A 19,053-nucleotide genomic window follows, 5' to 3' on the forward strand; every position below is an offset into this window, starting at 1 on the left:
TTCAACAGACTGTCAACTGTCCTGTCAACCTTTGCAAAGAAGATACTACTCAGTACAGGTGCAACCCTGGACCCTATGCACACCCCAGACTTTTGCACATACACGTTGTCATGCCACCCGATAAAGGTAGACCTCAAATAAAGTGACAACACTTCTAGAGACCCTTCGACGAAAAACTTGGCTACTTCCACAGCGGTTCCCGATGGAAGCTTTTTTATATCAGCGTACCTTGTGAGCTAATAGGTCGCGACGATGGTCTACCGTTTTTCTTGCGTCAATCGGGGGAACGGTCCAAGCATGTTCATTCCGATCTGCTGGAACGGCGTAGTCAAGGGAGTGATCGGCTGAGGAGTCCTGCCAGCTTCGTCAGTGATTTCTTGCGTCGTTGGCATTCGAGGCACGATCAGACGTAGACGTGGATAGTCTTCGGCAGCTTGAGCCAGTAGTATTTTTCTCAAATCCGTGCAAGTGTTCTACTGTAGCCCAGGTGACCAGTAATGCCGCGTGCATGATCGAGAAGATACGCTTCTCCGCTCATTTAGAAGATCCGCGTACACTCTTACCCCGAGCGTAAATGATAAGGAGGCCAGAAGGACCTTGTGTAGTCAGCCTCGCCCTAGCTCTTTCCTGAATATTCTAGGTCTAATGTGACGAGCATACTAGACAAATAGCCCAACGTCGTTTCACCGATTCATTCACTTACTCTTTCTCGCGATAGCCCACTGTTACGCCGACAGACCATCGTTTGCTGCTGCCGCCACCGACGCTCGCTACTGCTTTCTCGACGTGTGTTCTCCTTTTTTTCATTTCTGGCACAAGTTCGCCAGCTTTAGTTCATTCCGTCTTCCTCTGCCTCATCGTCTCATTTGTGACAATATGTAAAGCAGTATATGTATAAATTTACTTCACCAAAGAATCTCACAAAAGATGTAAAGGAACCCATTTGTGCATATCATAGTGATCACAAAGCAATCATCACTACCGTTTAAAAATGATGTATATATACTTTAAATAAACCTGGGGTGAAGTGATTTTGTATGTCTCTTGGTCAATCATTTGTGGTGGTGTTCTACAGCTTTCCAGGCCAACCGTCTTCACAGAGTGAAATGGCTCACAACTTTTTCTTTTTTATGAAATGCTGCGCTTAGCCCATCCGGTCCCGGCGACTTGCCGTTGGCGAGTTCATCTATCTCTCTCTTGATCGCAGTCACTCTGATTGGCTCTTACGAAAACTTCGCGGGTGTCGCTGTCTAGCTTTGGTAAAGTCTACAAAAAATTCTTCATCAAAGCCTTTTTCTTTTGGTGTTCTTTTTTGTTTTTATGAACAAGGTGTTTTAATATTTAACAAATGCTTGCTGTATAAGATCGCGATTACGAGTCACCGTGCCTCGGTGATCTATTTCCGCGATTTGGTTACAACTAGCGTCTTTATTTTCTATCACGAAGGTCCGCTTCGTGGGCGTTTCTCCGACCAGCAACCTCTCGGCCCGTGCTCGGACAATCGCCCCTTTATATTTCTCTTCATCTATTCTTTCAAGATTGGCCTTAAGAGTCCTGATGTCATCTCTAAGGACTCCCGGTATCTTTCCTTCTTCGGTGAGAACCCTTTGCACATCAAGGCGTAGTCCGTTTTCTACTTTTCGCTCTTCCCGCTTTATTTTACATGCCCTTTCTATGGCGTCTATTTTTATTTATTTTTTAAACCATTCCCACTCCCTACGAATTTTTTCTCCTGCATTTTTTCATTTTTTTCTGTTCTACATTCCACCTTGTCAACCAATTCTGTATCGTCCAGCAGCTTCGCGTTGACCTTCCATAACTATCAGGAAAAACTGCCACTCTTCTGGCGCTGACCCACGGCAAACGTCACCTAACTATGGTCACTGAACGATGCAAAATGAACGGCATAATCTCTACAATAGGGAACGATTTCTCCTGCGACATAGGCCCCATCAAGCCTCGCATGGCTGCTCATGCTTTTTTGATAATGAGTGAAGACTACACGGAGCCAAATGAACAAGCATTCTGCTACTTTTCGGGCTCATTATCTTTAATTAATTGGTTTAGTAATTTTCCTGTTTCAACCATAGTTCGCGTTTGACCTGAGCGATCTTCATTTGTACAAACACAATTAAACTCCCCGAGTAGTGTAAGTAGTCAGCCCGTCTCGAGGTGCTTCGAAAAAAATTTCAAAGAACATTCGCCGCTCACTTTTCACATTCGGTGCGTAAATACATAATAACCTTCACTTTAAATTGAAAAAGAAAAGTCGAAGAGGTCGAGTCGTCCTGATTCGCACGACCATAACGCGTTCCTCGCTGACTTCGATTGCCTGCATCAATATCAACAACACCTCCCCCCCCCCCCCCCCCCCTCCGACAGAATGGCTCACGCACACGTTGTGCCGCGAAGAGGTTTCACCACCAGGTCGGTTTGACTATCACTTTCCACTTTGATCTCCTCAACTGCTAGAACATCTAAATCGCTCTCTGTAAGAATGCGCTAAAGCGGACACTGTCTGCGACGCGCCGCGAGACCGCGAACGTTCAGAGTTCCTTTGCGAAGGCCAGGCGCTAGCAATACTATGGAGTTGGTGTCGTCAGTGCCGCCTGTCGGGGCTTACCTGTCATTCTTTCATGCGGAAGCACTAATCACGGGCAGGGGCTCACTGTGGTTGGCACCCATCGCGGGTCAGCCACGAGGACCGCAGCTGGCCGGCTTAGCGCCCCTTTTTCCGGGCAGCTGCCATTGCAGACTTCGGTCTTGTAGCCCCTGTTCCTTAGAAGCTTCTGCATCCTCACCTAATTTTCTTTTCACAATTGCAGGATATTGTTCCGTGGTCGACACGTCTTCGTTGACCTGGACACCGGCGTCGGGGCCTCTAACAGTCTCCGCCGAGGTTGCCGGCGTGGGTGCGTCCGTTGACATTCCCTGTTCGTCCTTTTCGGTTCCCACAGAAATTGCTGCAGGAGTCAAAGGTCCTTCGCAGCCGCATCCGCTGCCCTAGTGCCCTCCGCTTAAGCGAAGGGCACTAGTGCAGCGCCATCGACGGTTTGGACGACTGGGTGGCGGTCTCCTCCGCTTCTGCCTCGTCCATAATAAGGTCTTGACCTTCGTCGCTGGCTCGGCTGATTACTGCGCTGGCATACGACCCCACACAATCCTGAGCGACATGGCCAAAACCACGGAACTACGTGCAGTCTCGCCAAATGTGCCCTACCCGATGGCCCCGCAGATGTAGCGGTGCACGTCCGGGTATGACGTCGAGGATAATGCCCCCATTGATTCTAAGCTGGTGAGGTAGGTCTTTGAGCGTCAGTCGGGCTATTCGCGTGGTTGACTCGATGCCCTCGAAGCCGTCTACTCGCCATTTTTATCTGGTCACCTCGCCGAGAGACCCAAACTCTTCCAAGGCTTTGCAGAGCACATCGTTGGGCACTTCAAAAGGCACCCTGTGGAGCTCCACCCGAACTTCTTGCCCGTTGAGGTCCACAAAAATGCACAGCTTGCCTTCTACAGACAGCCAGCCCAATTTGAGCAAACGTTGTTTTGCGGCCACGCTCTTCAGGCTGCGCAGGCACACGTGACCCATCTGACAAACGCCGAGCCCTGCGATCTCCTTGAGTAAGTCAACCATTTCCAAAGGCTCCCTGAAGTCTGCAATCTTCAATAGCCTGGCGTTTATATCGCCGTGCAGGTAAGTACACCTGGTTTTTCGCTTTATCGCCAGCCGACAGCGTCGGGAGCAGAATCCGACAGTCCGCGGGTACGTAAAATGCCCGGTCACCACGGCCGACAACGGCCGTTATCAAAGCTCGATCGAAGCTCGCCATCCTTGCGTCCGCACAGCTTGGCAGCCGAGCAAGGAATCGGCTGAGCTATCCAGGGTCGGGAGCCCGACCACGAAAAGGCGAATTCATTGGCACGGATAAAAAAGGCATCTGCGCGTTAGCGCAGATGCCTTTTTCTTTCCATCTAAACGGCCTATTACACATTTTGTGCTCACCAGTCTTCGTCACCAGTCACAAGCTTCTCTTTTTTACTTTAAATAGAACAGAAATCTATCAGCCGAGTAAACAAACAAATGGTACTAATATTTTTGTCAAGTAAAAGCACCGAGCATTTTGTAAACCAGACGTTCACTCACCGTCATCACCAGAGATTACTTTCGAGAGTACCTTGCCCAGGCCAGATTTTCGGCGCTTCGATTCTGTCAGAGCAACAGCTAGGGCCAAAAGGATGAGGATACTTAAAGTTATTTTCATTTTCTAGCGTCTGGATAAGTAGAGTTTTTCGAAACAGCTGTATAACTCAGATGGCCACGCCTGGTAGAAGCACTGAGATGGAGGCTTTTTTATAATCGCTTAAATGCACCCCTCTTTAGATATCTTAATTCCCTCAGCCTGAAATAGAAAACAGGATTGGCGGAAAAACAGTACTTATCTTTTTGCTTCAGGCGTCTTTGGACAGGATGGTAACGGCCACCACTTCGATGCCAATTAGAGGCCGGAAAAATTGCTATATTTAAGAGATTCAATATCTCACGTCGGTCGCACACCACGGTATCAAGATCCCGTTTTTTTGTTTTTTTTTCTTTTGACAGTGTTCTTGAGTTTAAAAAAAAATATCCAGAGAGGAAGTTTTTAATGGTTCGTTAAACATAACAGCGCACAAAGGACGAATACAAAGGAAAGGAGAGCATGACACACAAGCGTTGTTGTGTGTTCCTTTCTTTTGTCCTCTATGTACGCGTGTATTCCTTCGTACTTTGTATTTCTCTGTATGTGTGTGTTTCCTCCTTTGTCCTCGTCCTTTGTGCGTTGTTATTGTCCACATATCTTCATACCAACTAGCACAGATTTCAGAAACGTCCTTTTCGGGGCGTTGCGGCGTTATCGCTCATTCACATTGGAAGCGGATCCGCGTTCGCAAAGCGGTTGCAAACGCGGTTCTTTAAAGATCCAGTACAGTTGCACGCGCACTTGATGTCATCGAGTGCGCGTGCAATTGTACTGGATCTTTATAAAATCGCGTTCGCAACCGCTTTGCCAACGCGAATCCGCTTCCAGTGTGAATGAGCGGTTACCGCTCATTCACACTGGAAGCGGATCTGCGTTCGCAAAGCGGTTGCGAACGCGGTTGTATAAGGATTCGGTACAATTGCACGCGCTCTTGATGTCATCGAGTGCGCGTGCAATTGTACTGGATCTTTATACAACCGCATTCGCAACCGCTTTGCGAACGCGGATCCGCTTCCAGTGTGAATGAGCGGTTAGAGTGGGAGTGCTCCGACGATCTTGGAGGATCTTGGCATCGTACGTCTTCGGCAACACCACCTCCCGGCATTGCCGCGCCTAGTTATCCATACGGGAAGCGATGGGTGACAGGCTGTCTCGGCGAGACCGGCGGAAGGGCAATGGCGAGCGTCGTGAGGACGGTGAACGGAATCCTCGGCGGGGAGTTGACTCAGGAGATGAAGAGTGGCGGAGGTAGTCCTCGATGTCCCGAGGTCGCTCTCCGAGACGTGGTCGAGGGTCGTTGGGTTCAAACCCTCGTAAGCCTAGCTGGCGGTAGGGGCATCGTCGGTAGATGTGGTCCGCTTCACCGCAGTGGTAACACAGCGGGCGTCGGTAGGCCGTCCTCCAGACGTCGGTCTTTCTCGGCGCAACTTGTTCTGGACGAACGTGCGCCCGATCTTCCTGGCGTCGGGAATGCTGCGGCTCTGGAAGTACACTTCAGGGGGGGAGGTGCGGCATGTACGGACGCGGGACTGGGGGGGGTGTCGCCGTGTTGATGGGAACTTTAGGATGGACCGCCCGTAGTACTTCCTCGCGCACGGCCTCGGTGATGGAGAGTGTCGCTGGACGGCTTGCGGCTGGCAGCAACTGGCGGATTCCCTTCCGGACGACCTCCCGGATAATTTCTCGGATGTCCGTACCAGGAGCGTTTTCGCCGAGGGGTATTCACACGAGGGAGAAATCCCGAGGATTTCTCCCCGGCACGCGCGCATCACGAGATGAAAACGCGAGGCTTTTGCACATCGCAAAGCCTGACGTTTTCGTCGTGGGATGCGCTTGCCGGGGAGAAATCCCCGGGATTTCGCCCTCGTGTGAATACCCCGCAGAGCGGTTGCAGTGACGCTTGGACGCCGCTGGTAGTGGGAAGCGCGCGCTTGGAAAGCGCGCTCGATGTTTGTTGCCTCGGTGACGAAGGCGTCGACGGTTGCCGGCGGGTTGCGGACGAGGCCTCCAAAGATGTCGTCTCTCACCCCTCGCATGAGGATTCGTAGCTTCTTCTTTTCTGTAGCCCGAGGGTCGGCGCGGGCGCTCAGGCGCAGAACGTAATCTACGAAGCCGGTGACGCTCTCGTTGGGGCCCCGGGTCCTGGTTCGCAGTAGGTCCTTGGCTCTCTCTCGGCGGTGGTGGCTGATGAATGTAGCCTTCAGATCGGTCCTGAAAATGTCCCACGACGTCAAAAAGGACTCACGGTTCTCGTACCAGGGCTTGGCGATCCCCTCAAGCGAAAAAATATACGTTGTGCAGGCGCTGCTCGTCGGTCCAGCCATTTTGGCGGGCAACGCGTTCATACTGGTCAATCCAGTCCTCGACGTCTTCGTATTGCTCGCCGTAGAACGGAGCAGCCGTCCGCGGTACGACGGGCAGGTAAACGACGGCTGAAGCGGCCGAGGTCTGCGGCTCGTTGGCCATCGTCGCCTTCTTCGGCTTGAGCTTGGCCGGCAGCAAACCCAATTCAGCAGCCTGTCCCTGGATGCGGCGGCTGGCCCGAGTTTCACGTTCCTCGTAGAGCGGTCTTCTCGACGGGCTTGGAATCGGACTTGCGCTGCAGGCCCTCGTAGGGGTACGCTTGAAGGACATGCACTACCCAGCACCTCCGCCAAAATGTCACTAATGACAATTGATGAGGCGATGATAACTGAAGAAACTAAACGCTTAATGGGGCGAACTTGTGCCCAAAACAAACAAAACAAAAAGGGAACAGAAGGGGCGTCGATGTCGGCGAAACCGCAGGATCGCGCGCTGGGGCGAGACCGAGTCCGGCTGGCGACGCGGAGCCCCTTTTGTACACGCGTGGGCTTCTGGAACAATCGGCATGAAAATTTTGGCGTGTAGAACATTCTAACCTCGAATCAGCCCCCCAACACGGTTCCCGAATTTACCAGAACACTACATTAGAGTCAACAAAAATGCGTACCCGCGGCCAGGAATCGAACCCTGGCTTTCGGCGTGGAAGGCACGCGCAATAATCGTTAGGCCACGAGCGCGCTGCCTACTTAGGCAGCTGCGCTCGCGGCATATGACGCTCGGATGCGTTGTTAATACGAGATCGAGTATGTTTGATGAAAGGTTTATAACCCTAGTGGGCTTTGAGACAAGTTGAGAAAAGGTAAAATCAAAACAGAGCTCAATAAATTAGTTAGCTTCAGATGGGAAGGGGGTTCAAACAGAACATACATCAGACCAGATAATGTTGGGGTAATTAAAATCGCCCATTAATATGATCGGCACTCCTGGATATTGGACGGTGATTTCGTTAATGCAATTATGTAACAAATTCACAAATGAACAACTACTAGTGGGTGGTCGATAACATACACCCATTATCGTTTGTTTATGTTTAAAGGAAACGCAAACCCAAACATTCTCTAGTTCACAGGCTACAATGACAGGGCGAGAAACCAATGAGTCAGCAACCCCCAATAAAACACCACCGCCACTTCTGACGCACCTATCGCAGCGAAATGTAATGAAACGTTTTTTTTTTTTTTTTTTTACAATGAATCAGCTCGCTATCAGACACTTTGTTAGAAAACCATGTCTCTCTGAGAGCAATGACGTCGGCGTCGCATGAGTCAGCAACTGAGCACAATTAATCTCGTTAACGATCAAATTGTTTTCTTAATTATTTGGAAAATTTACTTGCTGCTCTGGGCACAGCTTCTTTTGCTTTTTCAAAAAAAATATATGTTGAGTTGAAAACGTTCAAATTGACGCCGGCTGGCAGGGACTCTACAAAATACGCGCAACCTAAAGCTTCACCAAATGCACTTAGAGATACGAACCACTTTCAAGGACACAGCCACCACTGCCAATTTTATCGAGCTGTCCTAATTGGCAGCGAGCGAATCGATACAGTACCAACTTGTTGACATCCCGTCGAGGCACCCTTGTGCTCGCAAAGATAAGAATGCACACGACTCCATTCTAATTACATTGGCTATATAAAATGTCGCTGCTTCTCACTCCTGGCCACTCTCCGCATTTCGTACTGGAAGGCTAGGCACTCGTGTATCTCATATTGCTGTTTTTTGCCAGGTTGGACGGAAACAATGAATACCGCTCTCATTTTACTTCCATTGGCCGCTCTGCTCGCGATTGCAGAGTCGTCGGTTCTCAGGCGTCGGGAGTTATCTGAAGAGGAGCAGTTTGTGAACTTAATTCGTGAGTTTTCATGACTCTTTTTTTTATTTGTAACTTTATTTCAGAAAAGAATAATAATTATATGAACGCTCGATGCTGCCCATCTCTCGAAATTACGAAGCAAGAAGCGTGAACATAGTAATAAGTTAATACCTGCTCCTTTGACGTTCACCTGTATGCAACGTCCCATTCAGTGCCCTTGAATAAGTTTCTATTTGCGGGCCAGACCTTTATCTTAGCATCGTCTTTGTATATATTCAACTTTCTTTTATATAGATATACTTTTAGGCGTCTATGTTGCGTGCGTAGAGAATATGTACAGCGGTGAGCACATGTCGCGAATGTTTTTTAGTCATACTAGCCAGGAAAAAGTGCAAGCGGTAACCCTCCGCTCCAATTGTCATGCAAACTCAGTGGCAACAAAGCTGCCTGACAATGTTAACACAAGAACTGAAGCCCTACTCGAGGGTTATGACCTCATTAAAACTATCACGAGTGCACCGCTACTTGCCAGGCGATGTGCAGTCGTTTCTGGAGGTCGTTTTCAAAGCTAGTTTGTTTTCAACAACTTCAAAACCCGACTTAGAAACAAAAAAGGGGACAAACACGCACAGGTTAATTGAGACTTGTGTGTGTTTTCCCCTTTCTCGTTTATAAGTTTCGGATTTCTAAGTTGCTCAAAGTTCACCAGCTCGCCTGCATGTTCTTTGTTATTTTTATTTTTGTGTTTAAGTTGAGCATGCAGCACAGTGCACAAAAGAGCGTGCGCAAATTGTTCATTGGGCATATCATAGACGTTCCGTAACGCACCACTCGTCGTGTTATGCCGGGCCCTCAAGATATAATAAATAAGAATGAATGTAAAGAAAAACAAGCAAACGCTAAAACATATAATGGAACCTTGCAATGGCATTCATACGCCGAATGTCAAATCTTGATGTAAAATAAGGTCACTGTAGAGTGTAGTTCTTCACTTAGCTGTATGGGCTGTTCAGATGGCTTAGTCTGGAAAATAAGAATTTTAGATTGCTATGATTTGTTTTAATTGTTTTCAGAAACCACCTGCATTGACCCCCTGAACCTAACGGAAGAAGAATCGGCTGCAGTAAGTAAATTGCGCACGTCATGGCGAATAAGCATAATCCCCAATCTCAATCAGAAAAGTGCCACCGTAACAAAAGAAAACTTAAAACATGTTTTAGGTTGAAAAGCTTATGGACATGGACGACGACGACATGACTATGGTAAGTCGGCCTGGTACAGGTGTTTAAGCATTACTGTATCATTAAGCTAACGTAGACTCCCGTCTAAGCCTTTCTCGCTATATCTATGGACGATTACAAGCAAGGCGCAGGCTGCACGTGTTTGCACTCATAGGGCACAACTCGAAGCGCCATGCTTGCAATCGTCTATATGTGGCCATGACAACCACACTTTCCGCCGCTCGGCGAACTTTTTAATGATCGAGAGCAACCCTTTTCAGTTTCAAAAAGCTGCATTGTAAAATTAAAACACAGTGCGTGCCTACTAAGAAAATTATTAAAACATTTAAAAAATGGAATCAAAGAAGGACGTCATGATGGCAAAAATTTGAGTTGGACTTGCAGACTTTTACAAAGAGCATGACGGCCGATTGTCAGCCACGCCACTGCTCTATCCTTATTGCCTTTCTTCCAGGCACATGGTGTGTGAATTACGCCTTTTATACAAAACTTCCGCCTGTTTATCATCATAACTATTTGCTGTCTGAGTTACCTGTGGAACAGTAGGCACGTTTTCCCTGCTTGTTCAGTCGCTTCACTCAACCATGTTCTCCTTGGGCACATCTTGAAAGTAGGGCGATGTTGAACCTTGTAAGGGCATGAGCGACTACCCGTTTCTCTCCGTTCTGAGAAGGCATGACTAGATAAAACCTACATTTGTCATGTTGTGTTATTAATAATTTTTATATATTTTATTTTTTTTTCAGGAAAGCGCGGAAGACCTCGAGAGATTGATCGTAAGTCCAAAAAAAAGATTGTTTAATAGATGTCCATTAATCTGTGGTCGCACTGCTAATTTTCGGTGTCTGAAATGACAAGGCCCGATCTAAAATGGGCCGTAAATTCGGCGCCCGCACGTAGCAATCATCTAAACTTTTATTCAGGTGTATTTCGCAGGTCGGTTTTAATCGGCAAAAATACGAAGTTTCTGTAAAAGATAGGAGCGAAGAACTTGCCAGGGTCATGGGCGGACGGCGACGCAGACGACCGAGTCGAGTAACGGGGCGCGTTTTGCGCACGTATTAATAGATGGCGCTCGCGACGACAATGGTCTATTAAAATGAACATAATCTTGATGCCGACGTATTTCGTCTGCATGCCGTCTGCTTTCTTTCGATGGTCGGCCACACCTCCCGACGCTGTTCCCGGCGCCATCTATCAATATGTGCATCAAACGCGCCCAGCCACTCGACTCGGCCGTCTGCGTCGCCCGTCCGCCGTTGACCCTAACAACATTCTTGGCCCCCGTCTTTTTTTTTTTTTACAGAAAGGCAGTTTTTTTGTTTTTTTTTACAAGATAAAACCGACCTGTGAAATACACCTGTGACGAAAAGTGTAGATTGCTACGAGCAGGCGCCGATTTTTGCGGCCCATTTTAGATCGTGTCTCGTTACTTGAAACACCCTTACGATTCCATCACACAAAAGGCAGTCTGCAGACACTACCTGAGGCACGCTTCTTCCTTGTGTAATATTATCCCGTCACATTGGTTATAAAAAAGACTGTCCGCATATATGTTGGAAGCACGGTATACACATGTACGAAGCAAATATACTTCGAACATCCTTGAAGAGTGTTCGCTGATAATGCTATCATCGTGTCTACAGCGAACACCCTGTCTTTTGTACGACGTATGATCAGTATTATTGCGGCTTAAAAATTCATTATTCTCGGCAAATTATTATTTTTTATGCATGCGCCGTAAAAGTGGTATTGATTCAGTAAAAGTACGAAATAACTATAGTCACTGACCAACACCTCCTACAGATAAGAAAGTCTCGGTGGTTTCCTGCGTCACTAAACAACTAGGCCATCGTAGGCCTGAGAATAGACTCGAGCGCTGCGTCAGTGTTCGGCCGGAACACGTGTCCAATCACTGAGAGCCCGAGTCCCAGCCGAACGCCGACGCCGTAGTCGTGTCCAATCTGTGGCCAACAGTGGCCTTCTTTCGTGACGGAGGGAAGCACTTAGACTTTCTCTTATCTAGAAGGTGTTGCACTGACTAGCTTAAGAAATGTACGGTGCGGCGTATTCCCATAAACCTTAGTATCGTCACGCAGCCAAGGAGATTGAGGCATGAGCCAATAAGAAGGCCGAAAGACGACTCGCGAAGAAAGAAGAGCGAACATAAGAAGCTACAAGCTTTGATTTTTTTGAAGGTCTTAGTGACTATATCTGTACAGGGTGTCCCAAAAGTAATAGCGCAGTGTTTTCTTGTTCTTGTTGTTGTCGTTGTTTTTTCCCGCAAAAATAACCTAGTCATCGCCCAACGCTCATTCTCCGTTCAAAGGTAGCACTAGCGGGCTGAAGCAGATGCCAACGTTTCAGAACTAACTCTTATCTCATTCGAAAGTTACGAGGGATTTTCTGAAAAAATTTTAATGGTAAAATGGAAACGGCCGAAAACGGGACTTCGCTCGTTTTCGGTCGCTGGCTCCATTGAGCTCTATGTATTGGAGAGCGCTCCGTCGGTTCGCCTTCTGTTGTTTGATTCATGTGGCAACGTTGCGCAGTATTTGTATGTACTTTTTCTTCCGGTGACTTTATCCCACAGTAAAAAATCCGAGGCGAAAGCGGTCTAATGTGAAATTGCAAGCCCTGATCTGTATTGTGTTGTGCGGGTAGTCAGTCAGGCCTCAGTGGGCGGCTGTTGTCTCTGTTGTAGACTAGATATTTTGGCAGTGCAGTAACCCTGCTAGCCTGGGGTCTTTAAAGGGGTCACGAAACGATATCGGGTTGGAACGTTCATCACTTTGCAGAGGCGTACTGGCCCTTCTGGCCCAAGCATACTCGCACAAACCGTCCCTGATTCAGAAGCTTCTTTGTCGCGGTAAAATTGCGAGGATAAGAGGCAACTATTTCTTTCAGTCTTGCCTTCGCAAAGCTTGATGACGTAATTGTGGGACCGAAACCACCCGCCTAACAATTGTCGAGCGCGGCTCATGGATTGGACGCGCGACTTGCGTGGGCACTCGAGTTCAAGCTGGTAACAATGAATGTCTCGGCGAACACTCGGGTAGTTGCTCGTGTCTCCCAACCACTGCGGTGATGAGGATAGCCGAACTCTAACAATGCCCGAAGCTCAGCGCGCGTTTTCTAGGTTGCCAACCCCAGCGCATCGCTATGATTGACGTTGGCGGCATAGGAGAGGCACCGGGCCACGTGGCCGCTTTTTCTGGCTCCGAGTTGAGGGGATGAACGACGCCACAGTCCTTCCCTAAAAGATAAATTAAGGCAAGTTTATTCGGTAAATAACGTTAGAGAGTGATTTTGAGTTGTGCTTAACGAATGTAAAAAAATTTGTTTCATGGCCCCTTTAGTGCACACCACGCATTAGTGATACGCGGCCGCACGCCGGCACGCACGCTCTTTCCGATTAAAGGCAGAGGTGAGAGTTTGAGCCCAGGAGGTCTCGGTTATACTGCGCGAGCTTTTGCTCCACGTGCCCCGAGCTGCGCTGTGTTAACGCTCTCGATCGCGGCAAAGGCCACGATTATATATCTAAAGCCGGGGTCACCCTACTCATGCATCATACAAAAAACTCGGAGGTCAGTGAAAACATGATGAAAATAATTATCTGCCGACAGGACCCTAGAATGTTTAAAGCATACACATGCTTCATTCATGTGTATGCTTCGCAAATATCTGCAGACAGTCTTTGTATGCCCACTGTGACCCGAATACATAGAAGACAACTCGCCTCGTACAGTGTATGCAGACTGTCTTTATATATATATATATATATATATATGATGTATTAGCAGTGTGAGCGTCGCCTAATGAGCTTCTTGGCGTCACTGGCTGGGTTGCACAACCACCGGTACTTCGCGTACTCTGTAGGATAAAAGTGGGCACAGTGGCATTATGTCGAATGTGTGAAGAGAAGCGTGTCCTTTACCCGGAAGGGAACAAATAAATGACGCGCAAAAATGGTCGTTTGTTTTTACGGCATCTGAATCGCGGCTAACCTGTCCTTCTCGCCACAGGAGCAAGTGGCACCCAACGAAGCCGTGGCGAATTCCCTCAAACCGAAAGTCGCCACAGTCATTGTAAGTGCATTTTACTGAGCTTAGGCAACTTAAATAGTAGTGATAATATTTAATAATGCTTAATATTCAAAATGTTATATTGATATGGTAATACTTAACATTATTTATTATTTAAAAAATAGTATTATAATGATAATATTGAATAATATTTAATATTGAAAATTTAATATAAATAATATTTATTAGTATCGAATGATATTTAAATATTATTGAGAAATAACCATTGTTGCATCGACTACTATAATAACGCAACTTTAAATTTAAGGGGTTTGCATTTGGATTCAACGCAGAGATTGTTGGATGCGTGAGCGTATGTGTCACGAATATTTTAGGTAACCCTGGGACCTTAATATGAAACCAAACCTTCAATTACATGACATCTGCACAATAATAATTTTTCGCCATTGGCCTTTTTTAGGTTGAAAATATAGCTTTAACTGTATAAGTGTCAGATTGCCGCATTTTTCATTGTCCCCGCACTCCCCCAGCAGATTGTATGCCTATTTACTATGGGTGCTCCATGAACTCTGTTCATCCTACACGCAACCCGAAATTTTATTCCATCTCGTCTAACTCTTCACTAATATAACGGATTATTTTTTTCGCTTATGTGCACAATAAATTTCAATCAATATATAACACCACGCAAAGCAAAAAGAAAAAAAAAACCTTTTGTTTGTGTGCAGAAATTATCAAGTGTCACTTGTACGAAACGCTCGCAGTCTCACATAGTATTCCTTGGTATATTATGTAGACTTCAAGGTACCTTGGCCAAGTTATTTCTGCAAAAAGTAGGCATCGCTGAAACAAAAAAATGTCGCATTGATATTTATCAACTGAGATATTCAGGAAATTTAATAACGTTTGGTAAAATTAGTTTATTCGTTACTTTTTAGTTATTAGTTTTTATTAGTAGGTATGATTTTAATTACAAACGTTCTTGATATCACTATGAACCGCTATGAGATGCGTACTCTTTGCAGCAACGACTTGACCGGCATACTGAGAAACACTGTATGAACAATACCACCCGAGACCAGGGAACATAGAAATAAGACAAAATGCACAGGGTTCTAACTCAAACCATTTGCTTGTTTCGCTCATTTTTTTTTCAATTCTCTATTCGTGTTTTACTTTATTGTCAATTCACCACCTCCCCCGTCACTTCACTCTCATTTATTTCAGTCTAAGTTTATCGTATACACCGTCAAGTAAAAACAGCTCCTAACTCTATCGCGATAGCCTCCTCCTCTTGTAAACGTCACCCCCTCTCAGTCGATAACAATATATGTCATCTCCTTTATGATTAGGCCATTATTTCGCCGAGAGAAAAATTGTGAAATTGAAAGGACCGTGATGCCACTTTTCACTCTTACAGGCATGCGTGGCAGGGGAACTCCTGAAGATTCTCGGACTTCAGCGTTAGGGGTGGCCACCGCTACCATACGCTGGTTCGCAGGACACAAGGTTTCTGCAGCCTGGGGAAAATAAGGAACAAATAAACCGGATAGTTATATTAGTGCCATAGTATACTCGAAAGAGATTTGTATGTCGTTTGGGCAACGTATAAAGTTGTCATTTTGCTTTCATATTAATGAGTTTGAGGATAGAAGTAAGCTGGTTACGTATTAGTGTTTGTTGTTGTATGTGTTCAACACAGGTGCAACGCGTCCGCGATATCTAAACGGGTTTTTGGTAGAGGACTCCCCGAATGTGACGTATCCTCACACAAAGTTAAGGTACCTATATAGTATATTCATTCCTTGGTAGGCCGTGTTACCATCCCGCCATGCAGGTCTCGACTAGCTAAGAATGAGTGGTTTCGCCCCCAGCGTGAGAGCCCCAACGAATGAGGCATTAAAGAGGGTATCCATGGCTTTGGTCTTTACGCAGTTTCATCAAATAAATATTTATACATTTGTATATTCATTTGACTGGCTGCTTTTTTTTTTTTTTTAATCTTTGGTTGGTTGTCTGGTTGCATGAATGCTTTTTTTTTCTTTTTAGGACGGAAATTTTTTGAGGGTATTTATTGAATGAAACAGATATATTCCAGGTATATTTATTTGTTTGTATATTTTTGTCGTTGTTAAAGGAATACTGAACCGAAATTTCGAGCTCAAAAAACAAGCTGCACGAATAGGCGAGACGCTGCAAAATACACAAAAACACCACTCATACAGCGATATCTTAAACGGATCGCCGTACTTTTAGAAAGAAATGCGGGATTGAAAACTGCCGACGAGGCCGACGAGACAAGTCACGTTACGATTCTCATTCCTTCTCCTCTTCGCTTCGTCCCGTCGAACTGGTGAGCCGAAGCGAGGAAGAAAGAATCGAGGCCGCTTCTCCTCGTTCTCGAATGTTCCAGGAGGACAATGACGTCACAGCCCTCGCTTGTTCGCGCCCTTCCTTTCCAAAAGTAAGGCCATCTGTTTAATATATAGATGTATGAGTGATGTTTTTGGAGTTCGTAGCGTCCCGTTCAATGCTTCTGCGGCCTTATTCTGCGAAATCCAGATCTCGGTTCAGTATCTTAAAGGCTCTACGGCTATTGCATTGTATAACAGCGGCTAAATGTTTTAAACGTTGATTCGATTGGTTCTCGCATCTTGAACGAGTGGCTCGTGCCAACCTCGTATATTTGCACCACGGTAAACATTTCGCGCTGCTGTCTTTCTTTGGAAAGCTAGGGAACGCATTCTGCGCATGCGCACTAGCTCTCTTCAGCGGAATATCTAACAGCGTGCATCCGTCCAAGTGACTCGGCACTTTTCGAGTGGGCGATAATCAATGGAAACGTGTCTGTAAGGTTAAGAAAGCGTTGTACCTCGTAAAAATGTAAAAGTATCTCACGAATGTTTGTCATGACCAGGATAAGAGCCTACGTTAATTCACATAAAATTTGTTTGTAGCACCTTTGCTTCGCCACGGTAAACAAGCTATGATCTGGAAAAACATTTTTTTTTTAATTTTTATATAAATAAATCGGCTTTGGTTTATAAGCACTAATTATTTTTTTAGTCGGATTTATTTACCTTGCAAGAAGATACGTCGATTCACGCTTTGATACTTGGACACTATTTACATATATTTACCTAATATACAAACGTTGTGTGTATGAGTGAGAGTGCACTCATTTACTCACTCACTTACAGAGGCACGCGGAGAGAGAGAGGAAGAGAGAACCGGAAATGGTTGATTTGAAGTTGTCATAGGCGTGCGTCATACAGCATCGCTCGTGGAGAGCTAAAGCAAAAAAACTGCTGCGGTTAATGGGTCATATATACCCGCTCTCAGAAAAAAAGGAAGCTGCTCTTTGGCGGTTACAGTCGCCCATGAAGAAGAAACCGAGTTAATTCTAAAACGTTGCCTGCCCCCCCCCCCCCCCCCCCACACACACACACATACACACACAAAGACATGCATTTGAAGCAGCCACGAAGCCCTGCCTCATCAGAAAAGCCCGGCAATAAAAGTCGTGTTTTTTCAGAACGAGAAGAAAAGTTCCAGCTTTTGGACTAGTTTTCCTGTGTGTGTGTCAACAAGAGAATTCAATTTCACACTAGCCCTTAGTCATATCAATTTATTAAATCATTACTACATTTAAACTATACCTTTTCCCTCCCTTCACCACGAACGGGGTTCTCCATCATCTCCGACGATCCACGAGGGGTCCGCGAAACATCGATGGTTGAGAACCACTGATTTAGAGTAGAAGAACCTGAACTTATAATTGGGCTAGTGTGTGAACGTTATCAAGCACAAAGCAAGGCGCACAAAACAACGTTGTTCTTTGAGCCTTGCACCAAGGTTCATACATACTTAGAGGTTCATTGGTACCCATGTACCGCAGCTGTTTTAACCAAAGTTGTTTTGTCTGGCTTTTTAGCGCCTTTTTACCTCGTGTAAAAAGGCGCTAAAAATCGCCCACAAAAACAACTTTTTTGTGGCCGATAAAACGCGCGGTACTTAGCGCCACCTAGCTTAGGATTTTGCAATTAGTCTGCCTGTGCATACCATGTGGTGGCTAGCGATATAACCTTTCACACTTCGCGAAATTCTTTGGAACGTGCAATGATTCAAGTGCTGCTTTGAATTCGCTCTTTCGGTAACGACTTTGGTTTCGCGAACGGTTTACCACTCTTTTGGCGTGCGGTGCTAACGAAGGAAATGTGCCGCGGGGTATTGCAAAAGTGATGTGTGGGCAGTGGCCGGGTTTGGTTTGTTTCCGTCTAACGTTAAATTGTTGAAAACGAGGGTACATATCACATGAGCGAATGACGCTCTAGCGAACAGCGCCATTTGAGCGGATCGACGTATTAGCGAATAACGGGGGCGCGTAATAACCCCCCCCCCCCTCTCTCTGCGCTGCGCTTACGCCGCATCGCGGTGGCAGTCTGCGGCGGCTTATTATAACAATTTTAAACCACTTGGCCCTCCCGTAAATGCTGCTTCGTGGCGGCCTACTATTTGCTAAAGGGTCTTTTCATGAAAAGTCGGCGTTCGGTAAACTGCCCTTCGACCAACTGGGTGCCACCCTTGTAAACGAGAACACTCAGTGACAGCGTTCAAAGCGCATTTTTTTTACCGGCGCGGGGAGCCGGCTTCGGCAATATAGTTGATGAAAAGCTCGTGTTACGTTTCCATTATTAGAGCCCTTGCTCCAATAATTGACTTGTTTAGATGGGAAAAAAATTGAGGTGTGGGTATCTTTGTACAGCCTGCACTTAGTCTGCCTCAACGGACGACCTGTCTCAGCCGTTGATGAGAAACATAGCCAGTGCAGTACAACCGCTAGCTTGGAGTCTTTAACGTACATCACACAGAAGTAATACACGTTCGCGAACCGGTATACAATGCTCATCCACATTGAAACAGGCAGGAATGGAGACTAAACCCTAGATCCAACATGAGCTCTCGATCCACGTTTTCCGAGCTGGTGTGCGCTAGCCCACTCGTCCACTGATCCCCCCCTTTTTTTTTCTTTTTTTTTTTATGTGTGCGAAGCGGTTGACTGTGTTTCTCGCAATAGCTGTTTAGCAAGCCTGGTGGGCCGCCACTGGTGCGAGGTAATTGCCAGTCCGAAAACTAAGCTATTTTCGGTTAAATTGCGGCAGCGTTCCGCATAAAAAAAGACGCTATGCGTAGCGTCCTGGCGTCCTTATTAAGCCCTACTGAGCTCGATTCACTCGATTTGGAGCCTCCATATCGCTACGGAGACGAGGGAGGAGCTCTGCTCCCCCGTTTGTAGAGACGTACGTTGCTTCGTTTCTAAAGGAACATAAAGGACAAGATTATTCC

The 19,053-nt window shown here is 46.5% G+C and overlaps 1 protein-coding gene across 1 annotated transcript; it reads left to right on the forward strand.

The window, feature by feature from the left end:
- The first annotated feature begins 8,256 nt into the window (after positions 1 to 8,256).
- Positions 8,257 to 15,678, forward strand: LOC8027381. Its single transcript, XM_029969216.4, has 6 exons — positions 8,257 to 8,459; positions 9,494 to 9,543; positions 9,641 to 9,682; positions 10,408 to 10,437; positions 13,687 to 13,749; positions 15,128 to 15,678. Exons 1-6 carry the CDS (start codon positions 8,348 to 8,350, stop codon positions 15,173 to 15,175), a joined length of 345 nt encoding a protein of 114 aa, XP_029825076.1. The 5' UTR covers positions 8,257 to 8,347; the 3' UTR covers positions 15,176 to 15,678.
- Positions 15,679 to 19,053: the final 3,375 nt, after the last annotated feature.

This window comes from Ixodes scapularis, unplaced genomic scaffold (genome assembly GCF_016920785.2).
Source record: "Ixodes scapularis isolate PalLabHiFi unplaced genomic scaffold, ASM1692078v2 PGA_scaffold1__304_contigs__length_218370807, whole genome shotgun sequence".
In the NCBI taxonomy this organism is placed as follows: Eukaryota; Metazoa; Arthropoda; class Arachnida; order Ixodida; family Ixodidae; genus Ixodes; species Ixodes scapularis.